General features: G+C 41.0%; 1 protein-coding gene across 5 annotated transcripts in view; it reads right to left on the reverse strand.

Annotated features, from left to right (window-relative positions):
* Positions 1-25898, reverse strand: part of TENM1 (teneurin transmembrane protein 1) — a 570240-nt gene that overhangs the window by 127808 nt on the left and 416534 nt on the right. For all 5 annotated transcript variants that reach the window (XM_075835787.1, XM_075835786.1, XM_075835785.1 and 2 more), the window contains 3 exons: positions 21516-21635; positions 19985-20246; positions 8757-9024 (listed from right to left, as the gene is read on the reverse strand). In XM_075835787.1, coding sequence (XP_075691902.1) covers positions 8757-9024; positions 19985-20246; positions 21516-21635 — 650 coding nt within the window. The remainder of the gene's footprint in view (positions 1-8756; positions 9025-19984; positions 20247-21515; positions 21636-25898) is intronic.

Below are 25898 nucleotides of genomic sequence, written 5' to 3' on the forward strand. Positions count from 1 at the left end.
TAGTTTGTGGTTGCTAGGAGCAACGACAGAAATAAACACTTTCAAGAGCCAGCAATGAATATATGTCCTGTGCGAAAGTTGCTACCCTGATATCCAGACCATCTGCCAACATGGAGTTAATCCAGCAGCTGGTACAGGCCACTGTGCAGCAACAACAGGCCAATGTGCAGCGACAACAGGCTTATGCTTAGGCCGTGCAGGTCCAACATCAAACCAACAATCTGCTCATGCAGCAACAGGCAGCATTGCAACTAGCTGGGACTGTTTAACAGGCCCAGAGCAACTCCAAGAAAGTGGTGCAGAGGGCAAAGCAAAGGATGGTGAAAGGAGAGGATGTCGAGGCCTTCCTTTCCCTGTTTGAACGTACTGCAGAAAGGCAAAATTTGCCGGAGTCTCAGTGGGCTGAAGTCCTGGCACCGTTACTAGATGGTGAGCCGCTAAAAGCTTATTGTAACTTGTCTGAAGAAAATGTAAAGGACTATGTGTTGCTTAAAGCCGAGATACTTTTACGGCTGTGTGTTTCTTTGATGGTTCCTGCCCAAAGGGTACACCACTGGCAATATGATGCTAAAAAGCCTCCCAGATGCATAACCTGATGAATCTGATCGATAAATGGCTTGAACCAGAGAGGTTGTCTGCGCGGGAGATGGTGGATCGCATCATCATTGAACGCCTGTTTTGTGCACTCTCCAGAGATTTACAATACTGGGTGATGCAAGCTGATCCCAGACCTCTGAGCAAGTTATCTCTGCCCTGGAAAGACATACAGTGACAGAGAGACGTACTGGGAAAAGGCAGAATTTCACTTACCACGGAAGTATACTCAGGTGGCCCCAGTACTAGGAGGGGTACCGGAGGATCCTAGGAGTCCAAGGTTTGCTACTCTTCAAGTTTGTCCATCCAATGCAGGCCCACAGCTCGGGGTTGTCCCACCCCAACACTTTCCTAAGCTCCGCTGCTGTAGATGTCATAAAGTTGGGCATATTGCAGCCCAATGCCCAGAAGCTGAGGAACCCATGGACTGTACTATGGCAAGGTGCCAGTCACTGTTTGTCCACTCTGTGTGCCCTTCAATGGCACCAGACCCATGGCGGATTTGTGAGGTGTTGGTGAATGGCCAGCAGCTTGTAGCCCTTCTTGAAACAGGCAGCGCGGTCACCTTACTCCGAGCTACCGTTCCCCATAAGGTGGTGTACCCGGGAAAGAAAATAGTGGTACAGTGTGTACATGGAGACACAAAGGAGAACCCCGTTGCACAGGTCTCTGTGAAAACCTCTAATGGGACTGTTACCTGCTATGTGGGGGTTGTACCTGGACTGATACATGAACTTATTCTCTGCTGTGACTTTCCATCATTCTGGCTACTGTGGGAAAAGACACTGACAGATAAGGACGAGCCTTCATCTTTCTCCTTAAATGATGATAATGTTATTGCTGATAGCATTGGGAATAAGGTGTTTCCCTTTTGTGTCTTAGCTGGTGATGAGTCTGAGGATTCTCTTTCTGAGCAGGAAATCCCTGCCTTGGGAATTCCTAGAACAAATTTTGGCCCTGCTCAGTTGAGAGACCCAAGTCTAAAAAAAGCATTCGAAAATGTAAAAATTGTGAATGATGTGGTTAAGGAAGCCTGGGAAAAAGAGGTCAGTCCTTATAAAACTGTTGTGGAACATGTGTCCCAGATGGACAGAATGCCCGTAGTCAGACAGCACTTGCACCAAGCACAGGAAGCTCCTTGCAGGGTATACAATCAACCTGCTAAAATCCGTGAGTAAAGCCCTGGTGACCGCGACTTAGTGCTCATCCCAACGGTAGAGAGCAAGTTTTTAGCTAAGTGGCAGGGAACCTTTGAAATTATAGAGAAAATTGGACAAGTGAATTATAAAGTGTTTCAGCCATCTAAAAGACAACAATATCAAATTTATCATGTCAACTTGATTAAGCCCTGGAAGGAGAGGGAGTCATTTTCCACAGGTATAGTGCCCAAAAAAGGTGGTGACAATGAGATAAACAAAGTAAAAGTGGCGGCTACTTTGTCCCAACCCCAAAAACAAGAGGAGTATAAGTTGAAAGTAGAGCACAGGGCTGGGAGAAGATATTAGAATGCGGATGCCCTCTCAAGGATACACTGCCTGGTAGGAGTAAGTGTCCAGTCCTGCGGCCTGGAGCAAAGGGGGGGGGGATGTATAACAGGTTGATGGGGTTAGTCTGCCAAGGGAGATATATCCCTAGATGCCTATTAAGGGGTTAACATAGGGTCTTACCTCCACACAGGTGGAGGGTAATTAACTAAGAGAAAAACACTGCTGGGAGTGTGGGTCAGGGGGAGAGCATTAGCGTGGAGAGTGGAGACTGATCTGCTGCTAACCAGGAGATCAACACTTCAAATAGCTGTATCCTACCTTTGAATCATAGCAATATATTACATTGGGAGCAGTACATCTAAAGGACCATATGTCATTCATTTTATTATATAATTTATTATCGATATTATGCCAGATAGTTTTTTGTTAGCTCCCAATTTTTTTGTTCATTAAAAGGGTTATAGTTTCCGAAAATAAAAGTTATTAATTTTATAAAGTTATACAATTCTGCAATATACTTTCTGTATCAATTCCTTGAGGTTTTTAAGATCTCTGCTTGCTGTCATTTAAAAGGAACCTCCATTGTTTCCTTCCAGGTGATAAAAATGTGTCCAGCTCATGTGATAGACACACAGGTGCACAGCTCGTTACAGTTACAGTACAGTGTATCAGAGCTCAATCTTGCAATGAGTCGAGCACGTGTTTTTCACACATGACCAGCACAAACGGAAATCTTAAACAATGAGCAATTGATACAGAAAGCATATCTGAAAATTTTCAAACTTTTCATTATACATAGATGATCTTTATTTGCAGAATCCATAATACCCTTTTAACCCCTTAACGCTCAGTGACGTACTATTCCGTCATGGAAAGCGCCCTGTTCGCGCTCCATGACGGAATAGTACGTCACGGGAGTAACGGCCATTTGGGCCGTCCTCCCGACACGTGCAGGAGCTGTGACAGCTGCTGTCTCGTACAGCAGCTGTCACAGCTCCTACAGCGGGGACCGATCGCTGTGTCCCCGCTGATTAACCCCTGAAAAGCCGTGTTCAATAGCGATCACAGCTTTTTAGGGGTTAAGCTGCAATCACCAGCCTGCTACACGATAGCGGCCGGCGATTATAACTATGGCAACCGGACACCAAACAATGGCGTCCGGCTCTGCCATCGACGGAAGCCTAGTGGGTCCTGACGAAGTCAGGACCCACTATGCTTGCTGTCAGTGAGTAGCTGACAGCTCTAATACACTGCACTACATATGTAGTGCAGTGTATTAGAATAGCGATCAGGGCCTCCTGCCCTAAAGTTCCCTAGTGGGACAAAGTAATAAAGTAAAAAAAGATGTGTAAAAATAAGAAAATAAAAGTTTTAAAAGTGATCAAAGTAAAAATCCCCCTTTTTCCCTTATCAGTCCTTTATTATTAATAAAAATATATAAACAAACAAATAAACTATACATAATTGGTATCGCCACGTCCGTAACGGCCTGAACTACAAAATTATTTTGTTATTCATCCCGCGCGGTGAACGCCGTAAAAGAAAATAATAATAAACCGTACCAGAATCACAATTGTTTGGTCACTTCACCTCCCAAAAAATGGAACAAAAAGAGATCAAAAAGTCGCATGTACCTAAAAATGGTACTGATCGAAACTACAGTTCGTTACGCAAAAAATAAGTCCTCGCACGGCTTTATTGATGAAAAAATAAAAAAGTTATGGCTCTTAGAATAAGGTAACACAAAATTTATTTTATTGTGCAAACGCCATAAGACATAAAATAAAACTATAAACATCTGGTATCGCCGTAATCGTATCGCCCCGCAGAATAAAGTGAATATGTCATTTACAGCGCACGGTGAACGCTGTAAAAAAAATATAATAAAGAAACAATAGTAGAATTGCTGTTATTTAGTCACCACACCACCTAAAAATAGAATAAAAACGGATCAAAAAGCAGCATGCACCCCATGAAAAGTACAATGAATTCCTCAAGGGGTCTAGTTTCCAAAATGGGTTCACTGTTGGGGGTTTTCCACTGTTTTGGCACCACAAGACCTCTTCAAACCGGACATGGTGCCTAATAAAAAGGAGGTCTCATAATCCGCTAGGTGCTCCTTTGCTTCGGAGGCCGGTGCTTTAGTCCATTACCGCTCTAGGGCCACTTCTGGGATATTTCTCAAAACTGCAGAATCTGGGCAATAAGTATTGAGTTGCGTTTCTCTGGTAAAACCTTTTGTGTTATAGAAAAAAATGGTATAAAAAGGATTTTCTGACAAAAAAAATAATGTAAATTTCACCTCTACTTTGCTCTAAATTCCTGTGAAACACCTAAAGGGTTCATAAACTTTCTAAATGCTGTTGTAAATACTTTGAGGGGTCTAGTTTCTAAAATGGGGTGTTTCATAGGGGTTTCTAATATATAGGTCCTTCAAAGCAACTTCAGAACTGAACTGGAACCTAAAAATAAATAAATGAGGCAATACTTCGCTTCTCACATTATACTGATAATGAGCCGTGCCCACCCCGAGATGACCACCGTTTTGACAGTTTGTATAAACGGAGACCCCTTTAGACCGTTTCAGTGCCCGGTTTTCCAAAGCATTCACCCCCGAGAAGTCTATTTCTATTGATGAGTCTTTGGTAGATTTTAAAGGGGGAGGCTTCAATTCCGCCAGTACCTGCCGAGTAAGAGGGCAAGGTATGGCGTGAAGATGTATAAGCTGTGCGAGAGTGCATCAGGGTATACCTACAAATTTAGGATATATGAAGGGAAGGACACCAGTATTCAGCCCCCAGAATGCACCCCCCCCCCTACTGGGAGTTAATGCAAAAATTGTGTGGGATTTCGTGCACCCACTGCTGGACCAGGGTTACCACCTCTACCTGGATAATTTTTATACCAACGTCCCACTCTTCAACTGCCTCACTTCCAGTCCTGCGGCATGCGGCACTGCTAGAAGAAATCTGAGAGGCCTCCCTAAGACTCTGCTTGGGCAAACAAGAAGGGGTGAGAGTAGGGCACAATCTAGCAGCAACATATTGTGTGTCAAGTACAAGGATAACAGAGATGTTCTTGCATTGACAACAATACATGGCCACACCAGCACCCATGTACCAGTACGAGGTACCAGTACAGAGACCCCCAAACCAGACTGCATCCTCGACTACAATAGGTACATGGGAGGGGTGGACCTGTCAGATCAAGCCCTGAAGCCCTACAGCGCCATGCGGTGTGGTATAAGAAGCTGGCCGTGCACATCATTATCAAGAACCTAATCTTTAGGGACCAAGAAGGGGGCACCCAGTACTTCTGGAAGCGAGGCCACAGGCATCGTACCAGGGCAACACTTTCCAGAAGAAGTTCCCCAAACTGGCAAGAAGGGAAAAAGTCAAAAGAGGTGCAAAGTCTGCTATAAGAGGGGGATAAGGGAGGACACAATATATCAATGTGACACGTGCCCCGAAAAACCAGGGCATTGTATGAAAGTGTTTTAAAATTTATCATAGATTCCTTAGATTTTTCATCTACCCTGATGCACTCCGCACAGTTTATCCCCCTCATCTTTCCCTTCTGAGCCATGCTGTGTGCCCAGGCAGGTAATAACAGCCACATGTAGGGTATTGCCGTACCTGGGAGAACCCACATTACAGTTTATGGGGTGTATATCTCCCGTGGCACATGCTGGGCACACTATATCGGACACTGACATGGCATATATATAAATCTCACACTGCACCATCTGCTGCACATTATCTTTTACACAATACCTGTGGGGGTCAAAATGCTCACTACACCTCTAGATGAATGTCTTAAGGGGTGTAGTTTTAAAAATGGGGTCACTTCTCGAGGGTTTCAACTGTACTGGTACCTCAGGGGCTTCTGCATACATGACATAGCACCAGAAAAGCTCCAGTAGGCCAAATGGTGTTTTCCTTCTGAGCCCTCACATGGGCCCAAACTGCAGTTTATCACCACAAATGGGGTATTGCTGCACTCAGGAGAAATTGGGCAATAAAATGGGGTCTTTTGTTCCCTGTGAAAATAAGAGATTTTGATCAAAAATGACATCTTACTGGAAAAAATTAAATTGTTTTAATTTCACAGCCCTATTCAAATACGTGCTGTGAAAAAACTGTGTGGTCAAAATTGTCACAGCAACCATAAATCAATTCCTTGAGGGGTGTAGTTTCCAAAATGGGGTCACTTCTGGTGGGTTTCCATTGCTTTGCTACCTCTGGGGCTCTGCAAATGCGACATTGCACCTGAAAACAAATCCAGCAAAATCTGGACTCCAACAAACACACAGCGCTACTTTGCCGTTTGGGCCCATGGGAGGGCTCAGAAGGAGTTTATCACCACAAATGGGGTATTGCTGCACTCAGGACAAATTGGGCAACAAAATGGTGTATTTTGTTCCCTCTGAAAGTAAGAAATTTTGATCAAAAATGACATCTTATTGGAAAAAATATATTTTTTTTAATTTCACAGCCCAATCCAAATACGTGCTGTGAAAAAACTGTGTGGTCAAAATGGTAACAACAACCATAAAGTAATTCCTTGAGGGGTGTAGTTTCCAAAATGGGGTCACTTCTGGTTGTTTTCCATTGCTTTGATACTTCTGGGGGTCTGCAAATGCGACATGGCACAGAAAACCAATCCAGCAAAATCTGGACTCCAACAAACACATAGCGCTACTTTGCCGTTTGGGCCCATGGGAGGGTTCAGAAGGAATTTTTTCACCACAAATGAGGTATTGCCGCACTCAGGACAAATTGGGGAACAAAATGGGGTATTTTATTTCTTGTGAAAATAAGAAATTTTATCAAAAATGACATCTTATTGGAAAACATTTCATTTTTTAAATTTCACAGCCCAATTCAAATACGTGCTGTGAAAAAACTGTGTGGTCAAAATGATAACAACAACCATACATGAATTCCTTGAGGGGTGTAGTTTCCAAAATGGGGTCACTTTTGGGGGATTCCTACTGTTTTGGCACCTCAACACCTCTTTAAACCTGGCATGCTGCCTAAAATATATTCTAATAAAAAAGAGGCCTCAAAATGCACTAGGTGCTTCTTTGCTTCTAGGGCTTGTGTTTTAGTCCATGAGCGCACTAGAGGCACATGTGGGACATTTCTAAAAACATCATAATCTGGACAATACATATTTAGTAGTGTTTCTCTGGTAAAACCTTCTGTGTTACAGAAAAAAAATTCAATAAAATTGAAATTCAGCAAGAAAAATGAAATTTGCAAATTTCACCTCCACTTTGCTTTAATTCCTGTGAAATTCCTAAAGGGTTAAAAAACTTTCTAAATGCTGTTTTGAATACTTTGAGGGGTCTAGTTTTTAAAATGGGGTGTTTTATGCGGATTTCTAATACATAGGCCCCTCAAAGCCACTTCGGAACTGAACAGGTGCCTTAAAAAAAAGGCTTTTTAAATTTTCTTAAAAATATGAGAAATTGCTGTTTAAGTTCTAAGCCTTGTAACGTCCAAGAAAAATAAAACAATGTTCAAAAAAAGATGCCAATCTGAAGTAGACATATGGGAAATGTGAACTAGTAACTATTTTGGGGGTTATAACCGTCTGTTTTACAAGCAGATGCATTTAAATTCAGAAAAATTCTATTTTTTCAACATTTTCTCTAAATTTTGCCATTTTTCACAAATATACACTGAATATATCGACCAAATTTTACCACTAACATGAAGCCCAATGTCTCACGATAAAACAATCTCAGAATCGCTTGGATAGGTTTAAGCATTCCGACGTTATTACCACATAAAGTGAAATATGTCAGATTTGAAAAATGGGCTCTGAGCCTTAAGGCCAAAACAAGGCTGCGTCCTTAAGGGGTTAAGTATCAAATAGCTAATTTGAAGTGAAAGCTAAATGGCATGGCCATAAGACTGTAAATCTTTGATTACCAGATCACCTTGCCTGACACCTTCATGCAGTAATTAACCTGCCATGTAAATATTCATTTTCCTCTACAGATGAAATCAAACATGCCTGGCCATCCATTGAAATAAATGTTTTCAATCTATGATTTCAAAGACTGCCAAGAACTGTATTAGACGGCTCACATTCATTTTTGGACAACCTATTTTAAAATGATATGATAAGTCATATTATCTAAAGCTAATAATAAGGCATCACCTGATCAGTGGAGCACAGTTTAGATGGCAGCAATATTAATACTTAAAAATTAATTCATTATTCATGGCCATAGTGCTCCAAACTGTATGGAGCTCTATTTTTATCCTGACTGTAATAGAGACAGAAGAGATTGATGGTGAAAGTGACATCATATGAAGTAAACTGTCACATGATGCTGGTGATGTCACCATACAAATACAGAGTAAGATACATTTGGAAAAACCTATAACTATATTGTCATTTTTCTATATGATTTCTACCAAACCACTTTGATATTTGTTATGACTGCAAACAAAAGTAAAAACGTTGCTTTCTTTCTTTTCTTAGTTCATATTAATTGTAGGGAATAGGTTCATAGAAACAACCCTTGATAGATAAGATCCTTAAACTGAGTTATTCATAGATAAACAAAGATTTCTATCTCTGTACAGCATTTTCTAAGCTGATCATATTAAAAAAAGAAGACTACATGAAAAATCTTTAAATAAAAACATAAAAACATACCTAGTGCTTCTGAGAGACCGGATACTTTTTGGCCATAAATATCAGTTTTATTCCAGGCAAATGAATAAACCAAGTTAATAGCAGCAGGAAACCATTTCTGCACAAGTCGCCCTTCCACTGCTACAATAAGATGAACTTTACTTAGTCCAATAGGGATTGTAGCATGGGTGAGGATAACATGTATGAGACTCTTATATCCCAGTGTTCGGCTGCTCAGGTAGCTGAGTTTCAAAAAACTGGAGGGCATTTGAATTTCTTCTTGTACTACCTACAAGGAAAAATCAATGTTAGTGATATCAAGTATGGTGTACACTGATGACATCATATATTAAAATTATTATTATCAGCATTAAAGGTACCAGATTATCACCTTTTCTGGATTCTAGAAGAGCAGGGAATTTAGAGCTCAGTAACAAAAAAAATGGAGCTCAAACCCTTAAAGATATATTATGAAACTATATTAGGAATATATTTTGGAATTAATAACTAAATAATAGATACATGTTAAGAAAATGTAGCTGGATTACTTGTAGTCCTCTGGATCATGGTAATAAATTATAAACCCAGTTGCTATGTCTATCAAATTTAGCACCAGTACTAGAGGTAGCAGAACACTATTAAAGGAACAGTAAACTTAAAGTGAAAAGCACCTGGAGGTAAAGGTTATCCAAACAGTTGTGTCAAATAAGTTTGCAGACTTGTCGGTAATCCTATTAAGGAACCTCTCATGAGCATGGTGTGGCTGCATTGCTTTTTATCTAGGCTTAGTATCAAACAATTATGTTATTTTGTAATATTACATAAATGCTTCATTTCTTAAAACTTTAGTTACTGGACTCTGTTAGTCGATCATCACACATATTCTGGTATAACAATACATGACCTGAGCACAATGTGCCACAGACCAGTATTTCTCTTTTGTGAGCATTGTGTGAATGTAATATAGTATTGAGGCTTCTTGCAGAGTTGTAGCTGACCCCATTTGATTTCACTATAACAAAGCACTCTCTTGTTTTTATCATACTAGACTGAGCACAGAAACCTAAACCTTGCTGTCCATATGACCCCAATTTGCGATACAATTTGTTGACCTCTTTTTTTTCTTGTGTTCTATCTTTTTCCATCTCACTGTGTCCATCCTATGAATTTTTAAAGTCTATTACAGAACTGTATGTCCATTAAATGAGTTGTACAAAACCGATTGAAGCCAAAACGACAAACTTCCTTTTATTGTTTCAGCCACAAGGTGCAAGGTTCAATGGCAAGAGACAAAATATAAATGTCTTTCCATTATTGGGTTTTACTCATTTAAAATGTTGTGCTCCTAAAATGTTTGCTTGAAATATTCACATAAGTTCCAATGCAATTGTACAAATTCTAATAATGTAATCTACATGAGAGTTAATACCCCTATGGTTATTATTAGAATATGGTGTGAGCATAGGCTGACATGACTTTTCACACATGTACAGTCTTGTGTCCATCCGCTGGACCTCAACAGGACATAGGCCTTATTTATAGACTTCAAGGGACATTCACTATATACAGGAGTATTTTCAAGCATGGCTCCCTATGACATATATTATATATCCACTGCAATGGACAGATTCACACAAAAAAATAAAAAAATAAATGCATACAAGAATATGGTAGATAGATGGATTTTAGCGTAATGTTTGCAATTTTATAGAAATGTTATTATCTAAATTCATATTTTGATGTATACACCAAATGTAAAAAGCTAGTTTACTCTTTGTAGAATAATTCTAATACATCATGCCCCATCTTAAAGGGAGTGTGTCATCAGAAAATTACATGTTTAAATCAAGTTAAACATATTTTTTTAGATTTGTTGGTGATTTTTGTTAAAAAATAATCGTAAAATCTTGCAGTTTTTCACTCTAGGCCACTGAGCCTCACAATAAACTGAAATTTCCTGTTCTGCAGAGATCAACTCTCAGTAGTAATCTCATTATCATCACAGGCAGTATTACACTGAGAGGCAGGATTACAATTAAAGGTAACACTTAAAGGGAAGGTGTCAGAATTTTTTTTTTTTTATCATATTGCTTTTAATATGATATTAACATAAATTTTATTTATTTGTGTTCTCGTGTTCTACTTTTTACTTTGTACTTACTTTTAATTCTCTATGGGGGCTGCCATATTTTTTTTCATCTCTGTATGTGTCGATTAACGACACATACAGAGATGCATTACGGCACATACAACCCCATAGAGAATGCGAACGGGAGCCGTTCCATTCTCTGCAGCGTACGCCGTCTGTGTGGGAATGGCGCATGCGCCGCTCCCACACAGACCAAAGCGAAGCTCGTTCACAGAGCGAAATCCTGCGCCATTTTCATGTGGACCGGAAGCTGCTGCCGGACAGTAAGATGACGATTTCCGTCCGCGGCTTCCGGCCATATGTACAAGGAAGCGAAGGCGCAAGGAATAGAAGCGGAGGCGGCAGCAGCGGCATGAGAAGGTAATTTATGTTCATGTATGTGATATGTGTATTATGTTCGTGTATGTTTGTGTATGTCCGTGTTATACTGTCTGCTGAGCACTGTATCTAATTCTCCTACACTGTGCAGTCGCTCAGAAAATGGAGGCACACATTGTAGGAGGTTTGATGATTCAAACCCCTACTTCTCCTGGCACTAGCCAGAATAAGCGAGGGGGGATTGTGTGAGGACACTAGAGAGAGTGTGTCTACCCAAAATTTGCAGCATAGAGCAATGAGGTTGCTTTACCACATTGACCATGCTGCAATTTTGGGAACTGCTCCCTCTAGTAGCCAGCACATGGACATTTTATAAATTAGAATCTAATGAATAATATTTCCTGACTTGTGAAAAAATGAAAAAAAATAAAACAATGTGTAATCACTTAAATAATAATTGTTTAACTAAAAAAAATAAAATAAATTCTAGCGACACATTCCCTTTAAAAGGTTTTGAAAAACATGGCATGTTTTTTCCAAAAGCAGTGTGAATCTTCTCCATGTTTTGTGTCTTGTGCCACTTGAATGAGGCTAAGCTGCAATACCAGACACAGATAACCAGGCATCAATGGAACCCAATGATAGGTTAATATTCAGAAAAGGTTTTTTATTGATCTCAAACTTATAACATTTTTCAAGGCAGAACAACTCTTCTTCAGATGGATGAGATAGGGGTTAGGAGGCAGAACACCTCTTCTTCACGTAGATGAGATAGGGGTTAGGAGGCAGAACACCTCTTCTTCACAGAGATGAAATAGGGGTTATGAGGCAGAACACCTCTTCTTCACAGAGTTAGGAGTCAGAACACCTCTTCTTCACATAGATGAGATAGGGGTTAGGAGGCAGAACACCACTTCTTCAAATAGATGAGATAGGGGTTAGGAGGCAGAACACCTCTCCTTCACATAGATGAGATAGGGGTTAGGAGGCAGAACACCACTTCTTCACATAGATGAGATAGGGGTTAGGAGGCAGAACACCACTTCTTCACATAGATGAGATAGGGGTTAGGAGGCAGAACACCACTTCTTCACATAGATGAGATAGGGGTTAGGAGGTAGAAAACCTCTCCTTCACATAGATGAGATAGGGCTTAGGAGGCAGAACACCTCTTCTTCACAGAGATGAGATAGGGGTTAGGAGGCAGAACACCTCTTCTTCACATAGATGAGAAAGGGGTTAGGAGGCAGAACACCCCTTCTTCACATATATGAGAAAGGGGTTAGGAGGCAGAACACCTCTTCTTCACATAGATGAGAAAGGGGTTAGGAGGCAGAACACCACTTCTTCACATAGAGGAGATAGCGGTTAGGAGGCAGAACACCTCTTCTTCACATAGTGGAGATAGGGGTTAGGAGGCAGAACACCTCTTCTTCACATAGTGGAGATAGGGGTTAGGAGGCAGAACACCTCTTCTTCACATAGATGAGAAAGGGGTTAGGAGGCAGAACACCTCTTCTTCACATAGATGAGATAGGAGTTAGGCGGCAGAACACCTCTTCTTCACATAGATGAGATAGGGGTTAGGATGCAGAACACCACTTCTTCACATAGATGAGAAAGGGGTTAGGAGGCAGAACACCACTTCTTCACATAGTGGAGATAGGAGTTAGGCGGCAGAACACCTCTTCTTCACATAGATGAGATAGGGGTTAGGAGGCAGAACACCTCTTCTTCACATAGTGGAGATAGGGGTTAGGAGGCAGAACACCTCTTCTTCACATAGTGGAGATAGGGGTTAGGAGGCAGAACACCTCTTCTTCACATAGTGGAGATAGGGGTTAGGAGGCAGAACACCTCTTCTTCACATAGATGAGATAGGGGTTAGGATGTAGAACACCACTTCTTCACATAGATGAGAAAGGGGTTAGGAGGCAGAACACCACTTCTTCACATAGTGGAGATAGGAGTTAGGCGGCAGAACACCTCTTCTGCACATAGATGAGATAGGGGTTAGGAGGCAGAACACCTCTTCTTCACATAGTGGAGATAGGGGTTAGGAGGCAGAACACCTCTTCTTCACATAGTGGAGATAGGGGTTAGGAGGCAGAACACCTCTTCTTCACACAGATGAGATAGGGGTTAGGAGGCAGAACACCTCTTCTTCACATAGATGAGAAAGGGGTTAGGAGGCAGAACACCTCTTCTTCACATAGATGAGATAGGGGTTAGGAGGCAGAACACCTCTTCTTCACATAGATGAGATAGGGGTTAGGATGCAGAACACCACTTCTTCACATAGATGAGAAAGGGGTTAGGAGGCAGAACACCACTTCTTCACATAGTGGAGATAGGAGTTAGGCGGCAGAACACCTCTTCTTCACATAGATGAGATAGGGGTTAGGAGGCAGAACACCTCTTCTTCACATAGTGGAGATAGGGGTTAGGAGGCAGAACACCTCTTCTTCACATAGTGGAGATAGGGGTTAGGAGGCAGAACACCTCTTCTTCACATAGATGAGATAGGGGTTAGGAGGCAGAACACCTCTTCTTCACATAGATGAGAAAGGGGTTAGGAGGCAGAACACCTCTTCTTCACATAGATGAGAAAGGGGTTAGGAGGCAGAACACCACTTCTTCACATAGATGAGAAAGGGGTTAGGAGGCAGAACACCTCTTCTTCACATAGATGAGATAGGGGTTAGGATGCAGAACACCACTTCTTCACATAGATGAGAAAGGGGTTAGGAGGCAGAACACCACTTCTTCACATAGTGGAGATAGGAGTTAGGCGGCAGAACACCTCTTCTTCACATAGATGAGATAGGGGTTAGGATGCAGAACACCACTTCTTCACATAGATGAGAAAGGGGTTAGGAGGCAGAACACCACTTCTTCACATAGTGGAGATAGGAGTTAGGCGGCAGAACACCTCTTCTTCACATAGATGAGATAGGGGTTAGGAGGCAGAACACCTCTTCTTCACATAGATGAGATAGGGGTTAGGAGGCAGAACACCTCTTCTTCACATAGATGAGATAGGAGTTAGGCGGCAGAACACCTCTTCTTCACATAGTGGAGATAGGGGTTAGGCGGCAGAACGCCTCTTCTTCACATAGTGGAGATAGAGGTTAGGAGGCAGAACAACTCTTCTTCACATAGATGAGATAGGGGTTAGGATGTAGAACACCACTTCTTCACATAGATGAGAAAGGGGTTAGGAGGCAGAACACCACTTCTTCACATAGTGGAGATAGGAGTTAGGCGGCAGAACACCTCTTCTGCACATAGATGAGATAGGGGTTAGGAGGCAGAACACCTCTTCTTCACATAGTGGAGATAGGGGTTAGGAGGCAGAACACCTCTTCTTCACATAGTGGAGATAGGGGTTACGAGGCAGAACACCTCTTCTTCACATAGTGGAGATAGGGGTTAGGAGGCAGAACACCTCTTCTTCACATAGATGAGATAGGGGTTAGGAGGCAGAACACCTCTTCTTCACATAGATGAGAAAGGGGTTAGGAGGCAGAACACCTCTTCTTCACATAAATGAGATAGGGGTTAGGAGGCAGAACACCTCTTCTTCACATAGATGAGATAGGGGTTAGGATGCAGAACACCACTTCTTCACATAGATGAGAAAGGGGTTAGGAGGCAGAACACCACTTCTTCACATAGTGGAGATAGGAGTTAGGCGGCAGAACACCTCTTCTTCACATAGATGAGATAGGGGTTAGGAGGCAGAACACCTCTTCTTCACATAGTGGAGATAGGGGTTAGGAGGCAGAACACCTCTTCTTCACATAGTGGAGATAGGGGTTAGGAGGCAGAACACCTCTTCTTCACATAGATGAGATAGGGGTTAGGAGGCAGAACACCTCTTCTTCACATAGATGAGAAAGGGGTTAGGAGGCAGAACACCTCTTCTTCACATAGATGAGAAAGGGGTTAGGAGGCAGAACACCTCTTCTTCACATAGATGAGATAGGGGTTAGGATGCAGAACACCACTTCTTCACATAGATGAGAAAGGGGTTAGGAGGCAGAACACCACTTCTTCACATAGTGGAGATAGGAGTTAGGCGGCAGAACACCTCTTCTTCACATAGATGAGATAGGGGTTAGGATGCAGAACACCACTTCTTCACATAGATGAGAAAGGGGTTAGGAGGCAGAACACCACTTCTTCACATAGTGGAGATAGGAGTTAGGCGGCAGAACACCTCTTCTTCACATAGATGAGATAGGGGTTAGGAGGCAGAACACCTCTTCTTCACATAGATGAGATAGGGGTTAGGAGGCAGAACACCTCTTCTTCACATAGATGAGATAGGAGTTAGGCGGCAGAACACCTCTTCTTCACATAGTGGAGATAGGGGTTAGGCGGCAGAACACCTCTTCTTCACATAGTGGAGATAGAGGTTAGGAGGCAGAACAACTCTTCTTCACATAGAAGAGATAGGAGTTAGCCGGCAGAAGACCTCTTCTTCACATAGTGGAGATAGGAGTTAGGCGGCAGAACACCTCTTCTTCACATAGATAAGATAGGGGTTAGGAGGCAGGACACCTCTTCTTCACATAGATGAGATAGGGGTTAGGAGGCAGGACACCTCTTCTTCACGGATGACAAAGGGGTTTGGAGGCAGGACACCTCTTCTTCACATAGATAAGATAGGGGTTAGGAGGCAGGACACCTCTTCTTCACATAGATGAGATAGGGGTTAGGAGGCAGGACACCTCTTCTTCACGGATGACAAAGGGGTTAGGAGGCAGGACACCTCTTCTTCACATAGATAAGATAGTGGTTAGGATGCAGGACACCTATGCTTCAGATAGTTAAGTTAGGGGTTAGGAAGCAGAACAACTCTTCTCTTTTCTTCAAATAGATGAGATACATCTCATCTATCTGAAGAAGAGGTGTTCTGCCTTGAAAACACATTATAAGTTTGAGTTCAATAAAAACAACAGACCCTATGATTAGGTTACAAAGCGGGTCGCACCTGGTTCTTTCCTTTTGCTTCTTTCCTACAATTAAGGGACAATAGTGTCGCTAGTTCTATAAGAAAACAGTCATGTATTTCTAATCGCATACAACCTCTTTAACATATAGCAATTTTTATATTTTACAGCTATGGATGTTACATGTGCTTCCAAATGGTATCGTGTAATATAGATGCAGTGCCATCTGATGGCTGAATTTGGAAAACCAGAGCTTTAATGTAAAGAGCTTTGGTTTCTGTTAGCATTGCTTTTAAGAAGCTTGTATTGAATTGTTTTCAAGCCCAATTATAATCGATGTGATAGCAATTCCTATCCTGACCTTTCCTTTTCTCTTGTTCACATTTTCTTGCCTCTGCATAAACTACAATCTTAGCTGCATAATCTCAAAATATGCATAATATGCTCTTATGTAAATCTATGTAGACGTGTACAAAATGAGGAATATGCTATTTCTTTTCCAAAGGGTCTTAATATTTTGTGCATTATTAATGAAGAAAGCGTTAGACAGGAACCCAATAGGATTGCCTACATGACACACACACACACACACACACACACACACACACACACACACACACACACACACACACACACACACACACACACACACATATATTTCTATATACATTATATATATTTACACTTTGTACTCTCATGTGTACAATATAACAGAACAAATAATAAGCATGTGGTGCATTAGATGGCAGGAATGAAAAATAAACATGAGATTGGCTGTTTTCTGTTAGTTAGCATCTGGTCTAGATGAAAAGTAAGTAGATGTATTTGTAGCTAGATGCAGCAGCCTAGATTTATGTTATTGACTGTGGAGATGATAAAAGGGAAGAAGCAATAAGTGTGTCAAAATAAGAGGATGTATATTAAGGCTGCATGAAGTAAATCTTAGGGGTCAAACTCAAGGATTGCAGAGTTCTATAGACTTCCTCAGGGTGTTATTTTGTAGCAGTAAGGATATGAAACAAACTCATACAGAATACAGTACTAGAAAACAAAGAAATTCTGTGTTGGAATCTATGAGGATTTTTTTTTTTAAATTCTATTACAGTTTAGATGTTCATCAGCTACTTTCACACGAGCGTATCAGATTCACGCGCATGAAAAACGTACATGAATCTGGTCCGTTATGTATTAGAGCACTCGCAAAGCACATCTTTTTTTTAAATTATTTCCAATTGAATTGATGCACAAATCACGCACCACACACGGATGGGCATCCGTGTGTGGTGCGTGGTTTTAACGCACCCATTGACTTCAATGGGAGATAGGTGCGTGAAAAACGCACCAATATAGGACATGCAGTGAGTTTTACGCAACGGACACACACTGCGTGAAAACTCCTGCATGTGTGAACGGCCCCATTAAAATCAATCCGGTCCGGTCCGTGTGCTGCGCGTGATTTCCCTGCGCAGCACACGGACGTTAGTCACGTTCGTCTGAATGAGCCCTAGTTTCTATTGACACAAAATGTATTTATATAAATATATGTATTGCAATGTAGCACCTCACAGAATTGATGTTACAGTGTGGAGTGCTAGATCTGAATGAGCTCCGCCAGCATAATATACTTGAATTTACATTGAAATAAAACAATGAAGCTTGGAAGGAGAATGTCTTCTAGTAGAAATGACAAGTCTCTCAAAACAACTGATAATAAAACTTACTAGATCCAAGTTTATTCAATGTTCTTCCTGATTAGTGTATTTTATGACCCCAAATTAGTCTCCAATAAGCATTACATTTCGGGTTTCAATGGTGTACACTACTAAGCTATTGAAACACTTGTAACTTACTATAGATATTGGAGTTTTTTTGGGGTTTTGTGTAAAAAAAATGCTTAATTACTAAGGAAAATAAAAAGTTACACAATGTTTTAATATTCTTTGCGTTTTAAGTCCTCTCCATTTTCAAGAAATTTTATTTGCTGTCAGTGAATAAGAACACTATGGTTTACACTCACAGGCTGCAAACGCTTTTGAAGCTAGTCCTTCTCTGAGAAGTGATTCCAATTGTATCCAGTTTAGACAATGCTCCGTGAGCTAAAAATCCTGGCTTTCCGACTGATACATTGTAGTAAACTACCAGAAAGGTTTGTGCATCTGCTGAAGTGTTTAGCTCACAGAAAATTGGCTAGAACATAGATGAGATACGGGTTTTGTATCCACTTCTTAGATGAGAGAAGGACTAGGTACGTATGTTATGTTCTCATTTATTGACAGCAAACAATTATCTTGCAAATGGTGAGGAATGGAAACAGAAAGTATATTAGCAATATTTATAATGTTTCAATTATACAGGGATTAAGCTTTATTTACATACAGCCGGGAAATCCCATTATTGAGGAAAAGTAGAAATGACAAATGAATTGCCATCTTTATAGTAGGTGACAAGGTAGCGATTCCGGTGCCTAAGGCCGGGTTCCTACGGGACGGATACACTGCGTAAAATTCACGCAGAGTGTCTGACCTGGAACCCGCAGAACATTCCGCCGAAAAAAATTTGCACCACATTTTGGTGTGGTTTTTTAGACGGAATTTCCGCTGCGGAAGAAAGCCGTTCATAATTACCCCCTCCCTCCTCTGACATCCGCTCCGGCCTCCCTGGTTGACGTTGCAGGCCATGAGATGCTGCAGCCTGTGATTGGCTGCAGCGGTTACATGGGATGCAACGTCATCCGAGGAGGCCGGACTGCAGGAAGAAAGAGGGCATTCTGGGTAAGTGCATTTTTTTTCCATAGTTGCGAGTTTTGCAGCGTAATCGCTGCGAATACGCCGCAAAAGTTGTAACATTTGCCTTGCTGTGCAGCTTTTGCATCCCCAGTGAAGGGTAAAACCCGCAACGGAACAAAAACGCAGCATAAATTGACATGCTGCGGAATTTAATTCCGCATCGCAGGTCAATTTATTAACGTTTACGCTGCGATTTTTTTCGTGGGCATGAGATTTTCTAAATCTCATCCACTTTGCGGTTACTGTAAATGCTGCAGAATTTCCACACAGAATTCGGTTGCGGAAATTCTGCATCGTTTAAACACTTCGTGGTAACCCGGCCTAAGAAGACATAAGAAGACACTGGCATTATAAATGGCCCCTGTTAGGTAGGGGGCCTTGTTATGTTTGACTGCTGATAATTTTTGTTTCCAGAATTAATAACCGCCAACATAATAGGTTCTTAATATGATCGGAGTCAAACACCATCACCTACCGGATTCATTGTTTTTTACAGCTACCATTAACTCAATGTCAACTTCTTGGGGGTTCTCAGGGGTAATTGTTCCACTAGTGACATTATTTTCATAATGACAGGCATTACAAAGTAATATAATATGGATACGAGAATACACTTCTTGTATCAAGAAAATTTTGTAAAACGTTTTACATTTAGGCTACTGGAAATAATAAAACAATTGCTTCACTGTTGTCTTCTGGGAGGTCATAGGCACAGGCCATTGGGACTAATGCAGACTGCTTCATTGCTGAGAGTAATCCATCCCCGGACATAGTTTTGTCATGAGTGTCATGGTCTGTGGTCATACACTTATTTAACATTGCACCAAGACTGTTGCTTAGTAACAAGAATGACAAGGGCGACTATTAATAAGAGACACGTAAAAGGAAATCTAAGGCTTTTAGGACCCATTTAGTTACATGGTGTGAATTTATACTTAAAAAAAACCTAGTAAATTAAATAAATAACTTCATTCTAAATGAATCATTCTGTCCAGGAACTGCTGAACCTCATATAATGTGTATTTCCAATGAACGTACCTGGAGTTCAGGGATGACGGGTCCTCTCTGTGAACACGATCCAGCAAATATCGTTAATGGTGAAGGAAGAACAACTGGATTTGGGTTGATGAAATTACTCATATCACATAGTGGGGTCTCTGTCTCTGACCTCTGCATCACCACTTTGTCAACCACAATGAATTTATTCCAAGGAAGCCACAGTGTCCTCTTCACAGCAATGAAAGGTGATCTTTCAAACAGTAAAGTGATAGATATGCCACCAAGAGTGACAAGGTCAAAACTAAAAGAATGAATGAAAACAAGATGCAATGAGTGGAACAGACAAAGATGCCAAAACACACAGTATAAGAGATTGATGATTTATTTTTATTTATTTATTTAATGGTATTACATGTTTAGGGTCTATACACACTGCATTGCACAGTGCGTATATGGTGGCACACCGAGTACCCACTGGTCTGTATCACAGACCTGTAGGCACTTTGTGTGCTGCCTTATGGTGCTGGTGAAGCAATGCTTCTAGGGGAGGATATCTCCATAATACAGCAAGTGGTCGAGGATGTCACTGTTTTTTTTTTACACTGATTCTCACAGAATCTATGAGAAAAAATCTCAGTGTAAAATTAGAGCCACTTGGAGGTACAGTAGGTGCCTATAGGAACTCATTATTACGGATCCGTACCATAGATATCCATAATACGGCCATTTGCATAATGTCTTACTGCTGTGTAAATGTGACAATTGCCTAAAAGACACTAAACTGACACATAGAAGAATCTATCTGAATACTGATGTCTCTGTCTGCTTTTGATTTATAGACAAATATAAGATAAATGATAAGCATTTGATGTGTAAAGTAATAAAAAAGAGATAGGTTGGGCTTAGTTCAGACAAATAACACAATTAAGGCTTCGTTCACATCTGCGCTAGGGTCCCGTTCCGACGTTCCATCTGAGCTTTCCGTTGGAACGGGACCCTGACTGACACAACCAAACCAAAAGTAAACGACACTATTGATTCCGTCAAAACGAAGGAACCCTTGCACAACTGAGACAAACGGAAACCATTGGCACCGGATCCGTCATCATTGAAACCTTTGGTTTCCGTTTGCGTCAGTCAGGGTCCCGTTCCGACGAAAAGCTGCGAAGGAATGTCAGAACGGGACCCTTGCGCAGATGTGAACGAAGCCTTAAAATGTCTTTGGTGAAAACATAAGTTGCTTTGCGCCAGTAATTGTGGGTCAGCTTTTTTCACAATTCATAAATGAACTGTATGAATGAATGTTTCTGAAAAATGAATGAGGTCAACTAGCAAAACTGTTGTTTGAATTTCTTACTAATTCTTGACCAATATTCAACATGTAATTGTAAGCCAAAGATCAACTTTTTTAAGCCGTTATATGCGATTTATATCTGGTAAATACCTGTAAATAACTTCATGAAAATGGGCACAGTAATAAGAAGTCAGGATGGTTTTACTATAGAATAAAGAAATGGACGTAGAAATAAAAGTATTTATTACTGATTGAAAAATGGTCAAACATTTGTACCTTCCATCTTGGCGACTGATTGTATATCCATAGTCATTATGATGCACAAAGCTGACATTGACACCTACCAATGGTGTCCCATCCACGGCTACTACTTGACCTCGCACTACACAGGCACGGCTAAAAGAAAGAAAAGGAATTATTATTACGTTAAATACATTTTTAGATCTTAAACATATGATATAAGACGTATGCCAGCTTCAACTAAGTACTATAAGACAAACTTGCGTCACAATGCTTTTACAAGTACATATAGGCACTATGCGGCACTGTTTAAGATAAGGTGTTCGTCATTTAAAGCCCATGTTGGAGGATAACTGTCTGCATGACTGCTTTTCTCCTTGATGCATTGAGAAAGGTTGTCCACTGTCCGCTTGGCTCAGCCTCCGACACTTCCTCACAATACGCCACACCACTTGTCAAAACAGACAGTACAGACATTGAGCTACTGTTTAGACTTTTTTGGTGTCACTCAGATTGTGGCTTACATTTAGGTGACCAATGCTCCATGGGTCACAATGATTGTCATGCATGTTTTAAAGATTTCTTGGTTGGTATTGGTAACCACAATGGGTTTCATTGATCAAAACTGTCTAACAGAGAAATTGGGCTTGTTGCCCGTAACATCCAATCAGAGCTCAGTTTTTTTTTTTCACATGATTAGCTGCCAAGGACAGTTTACGTGTTAGAAAGTTTGGCAACTAGCAATTGCATCACTATTAACCAAGCAGAATCATGCGGGACAGCACAAGGTTAAAATACTTGTATAATGGTAAATATATTTTCATGTATTTCCATTTCATGTATTTCCACTTCTTCAAGTATCCCAGTAGCAAAATATATTGGAATGCTCATTGTATCATGGCCAAATTGAATTGTTTTTGGGAAACACTGTATAAGGCACTTGCATACAATTAAAGTACTGCAATAAAAATACTCTACTAAACCAATAAACAATAGCCAAAGGCCTAAGAAAGGACTATAGTGTAAACTGGACTAAAATATTATGGATACTCAAGATAACAAATTCAGTTTATTACGGAATTACAAAAGGAAGACAATGAGTGGAAAAGGATGTAGGTAATATTAAAGAGAATGTGCCATTAGAAAATGACCTATTGTTTAAATCAAGTTATATGTTAAAAATATTTTGTAAGAATTTTGGGTGATTTTTTAAATATTTATATGAAAAAATAATCCTAAATCTTTTCGTTTTAACTCTGGCTACTGAGCCTGACAATAGACTGACACTTCCTGTTCTGTAGAGATCACTTCTCAGCAGCCATCTCATTATCATCACAGGCAGGATTACAATGAAAGGTAACATCTCTATATAAATAACACAGGATCCACCATAGACAATAGGTGATGGGCACAGCTCCTTCCTATCCCTTCCTGGAAAATAACCCCTGCAAAGGTCACAGAACATGCCTAAAAAAATCTCTCACATAAGTCAATAGGTCCCCTCCTGTTCACAGGTTCTTTTGGTCCACGTGGCACCTAAGTATATCTCTAAATGCTGTTAAGATGGCGGTCACCATAATCATGTACAAAAAATAGAATTAAAAACATCTATAATCAAAAAATAAAAATAGGTAAGAAAAAAATTATATATTTCACTGTCTAGGTTTAGTTAGAAAAAAAAGGTGATGCTTTCCATTTAAAGGCTTTCATCAGATGCCCCACAGAAATAAGTGTTTAATCTAACAAAAATCTGCATTCTGTTATCTTACAAATGTTATCTTATTATATCTTATAATTCTTCCCTACAGGCATAATCCTATCACGGAGAGATCTGGTTAGAAATAGATTTCGCTCAGGACTATAATAACATCATTTTACTACCACATCCACAACATTATCTTATCTATAGGAATTGTAAAGATATATGACCCCATACAACTTGATCTAAATATAGAAATGATCTCGCTTCAAAGCACAGTCTATATAGAACTACACCATTAGATATCATAATGGACAGTGGCCATTGCTATAGAATAATGCCATAACAGTGTAATATTTATTTGTTTAACGTGCACTTTGGGTTTGTGGCTAGTTTACATAATAACGGCATAATTGGCAATTCCCTAATATTTCATCTAATATATTATTACTGACAGAAGCAATCAGACAATACAACAGTGCAGCTAAAGAAAATTTTGTCTATTATCCTAATACTTTATTCTTCATGAAATGATAGCCTACCAGCTCCTGGTTCTTGAATATTTTGCCAAAATCGCAATATTGCCGTGACACACACAGACGGAGCACAAGGACAGATGGAGGGAGAGGGTAAAGAAGAATTAGCATTACAATAGAGTAATATTACAATTCATATTTATTTGCCTTTAGTGTCTGGGAAAATCTGCGTGAATCTTATGATTCTGGTGATTCTTCTATGATTATTGTAATGAAAATTTGCAATCTGGTTTTATCTGCTATTTAAACAAGATCCACTGACAATCTAGTTTATATGGGAACAGCCTGAAGGTCCATTGACCTCCATCTTCTCAAGGAAGACAGAAATTAGGCTGGAATCATATCTACAGGTTTTGATGCAGTTTTTTTTTTTAGCCAAAGACAAAAGTGGATTAAAAAAAGGAGAATTATAAAGGAAGGAGTTAGGGCGGGTTCACACGTGGCGGAATTTCACTGAAATTCCGCTGCGGACACTCCGCAGCGTTAATCCGCAGCGGTGCCGTTTGTCCATTGACTTACACTTTAATTTAGCAGTGTTCGTTTAGACTAGGCGTAAAATTCCGCTGCGGAGCATAGGCTGCGGAGCGGAATTTGGTGTCCGCAGCATGCTCTGTCTGTTGCGGAGCAGTGGCGGACTCATGGCGGAATTTCTCCATTGACTTCAATGGAGAGTCAAAATTCCGCAATGAAGTCCGCAGATCTTATGTGTGCTGCGGAGCGTATTCGTTTTACTACCATGACATTTCTTCATTCTGGCTGGACCTATGTATTTCTAGGTCTACAGCCAGACTGAGGAAGTCAATGGGGCTCCCGTAATGACGGGAGCGTTGCTAGGAGACGTCTGTAAATAGTCACTGTCCAGGGTGCTGAAAGAGTTAAGCGATCGGCAGTAACTTTTTCTGCACTCGGGACAGTGACTACCGATCTCAATATACATGTATCTGTAAAAAAAATAGATAAGTTCATACTTACCGAGAACTCCCTGCGTCTGTCTCCAGTCCGGCCTCCCAGGATGACGTTTCAGTCTAAGTGACGGCTGCAGCCAATCACAGGCCAAGCACAGGCTGCAGCGGTCACATGGACTGGCGCGTCATCCAGGGAGGTCGGGCTGGATGCCGAAAGAGGGACGCGTCACCAAGACAACGGCCGGTAAGTATGAAAATCGTTTCCTTTCACTAGGGAAAGTGCTGTCCCTTCTCTCTATCCTGCACTGATAGGGAGAAGGGAAGTACTTTTCCCGCAGTCCGCAGCAGCTAGTCCGCATCAATTTACTGCACATTTTGTGCAGATCCGCTGCAGAATCTGCAACGCAGATTCTGTGCGGCATTGATGCGGACAGTTGCGGAGGAAATCCGCCACGTGTGGTCATGCCCTTATAAGTCTCATGTTCTTTGTGTCTCACAAAATTGCACCAAAAACTGCATCCAAACTATCACAAAAACTGCATGTAAGCTAGCCATACACTATAGCTTTAGGTTGGCCGAAAAGGAAAAACAAAGGAACGAGTGTGATTGATGCCGACTGAAGACAAATATCTGTCTTATTCATGGGGAGCGAAGGTTAGCTTGTCTGGTCCGATTCCACAGAAGAGCTACTGTAGCACCAATTGCTGCAAAATGTACTGCTACTATGATAGAAAGGTGTCGGAACACAGTGCATCACAGCTTGCTGCATTTAGGGCTGCGTTGCCGCAGACCGCTCAGAGTGTCCATGCTGGCGAAAGAACCTACAGTGGGCACGTGAGTATCAACATTGGACCATGAAGCAATAGAAGACGGTAGCCTGGTCTGATGAATCATGCTTTCTTTTAGATTATATGGACGGCAGGGTGCTTGTGCGTCACTGGCCCCCAGGATGCACTATGGGAAGAAGGCAAGCTGGAGAAAGGAGTTTGATGCTCTAAAGAAAGTTCTGCTTGGAAACCTTAAGTCCTGACATTCATATCGATGTTGCTTTGACACATATTCCTCAACGGCAGTGCCATCTTTCAGCAGGATAAAGCGCCTTGCCCCACTGAAAAAAATATTGAGGAATGTTTCTTTTGAGGAACATGACAAAGAGTTCAAGGTGTTGACTTGGCCTCCAAATTCCCCAGATCTCAATCCGATCAAACAAGTCTGATCCATGAAAGACCCATCTCATAACCTAGAGGACATAAAGGATCTGCTGCTGACATCTTGGTGC

Source organism: Rhinoderma darwinii, chromosome 8 (assembly GCF_050947455.1).
Source record: "Rhinoderma darwinii isolate aRhiDar2 chromosome 8, aRhiDar2.hap1, whole genome shotgun sequence".
NCBI lineage: Eukaryota > Metazoa > Chordata > Amphibia > Anura > Rhinodermatidae > Rhinoderma > Rhinoderma darwinii.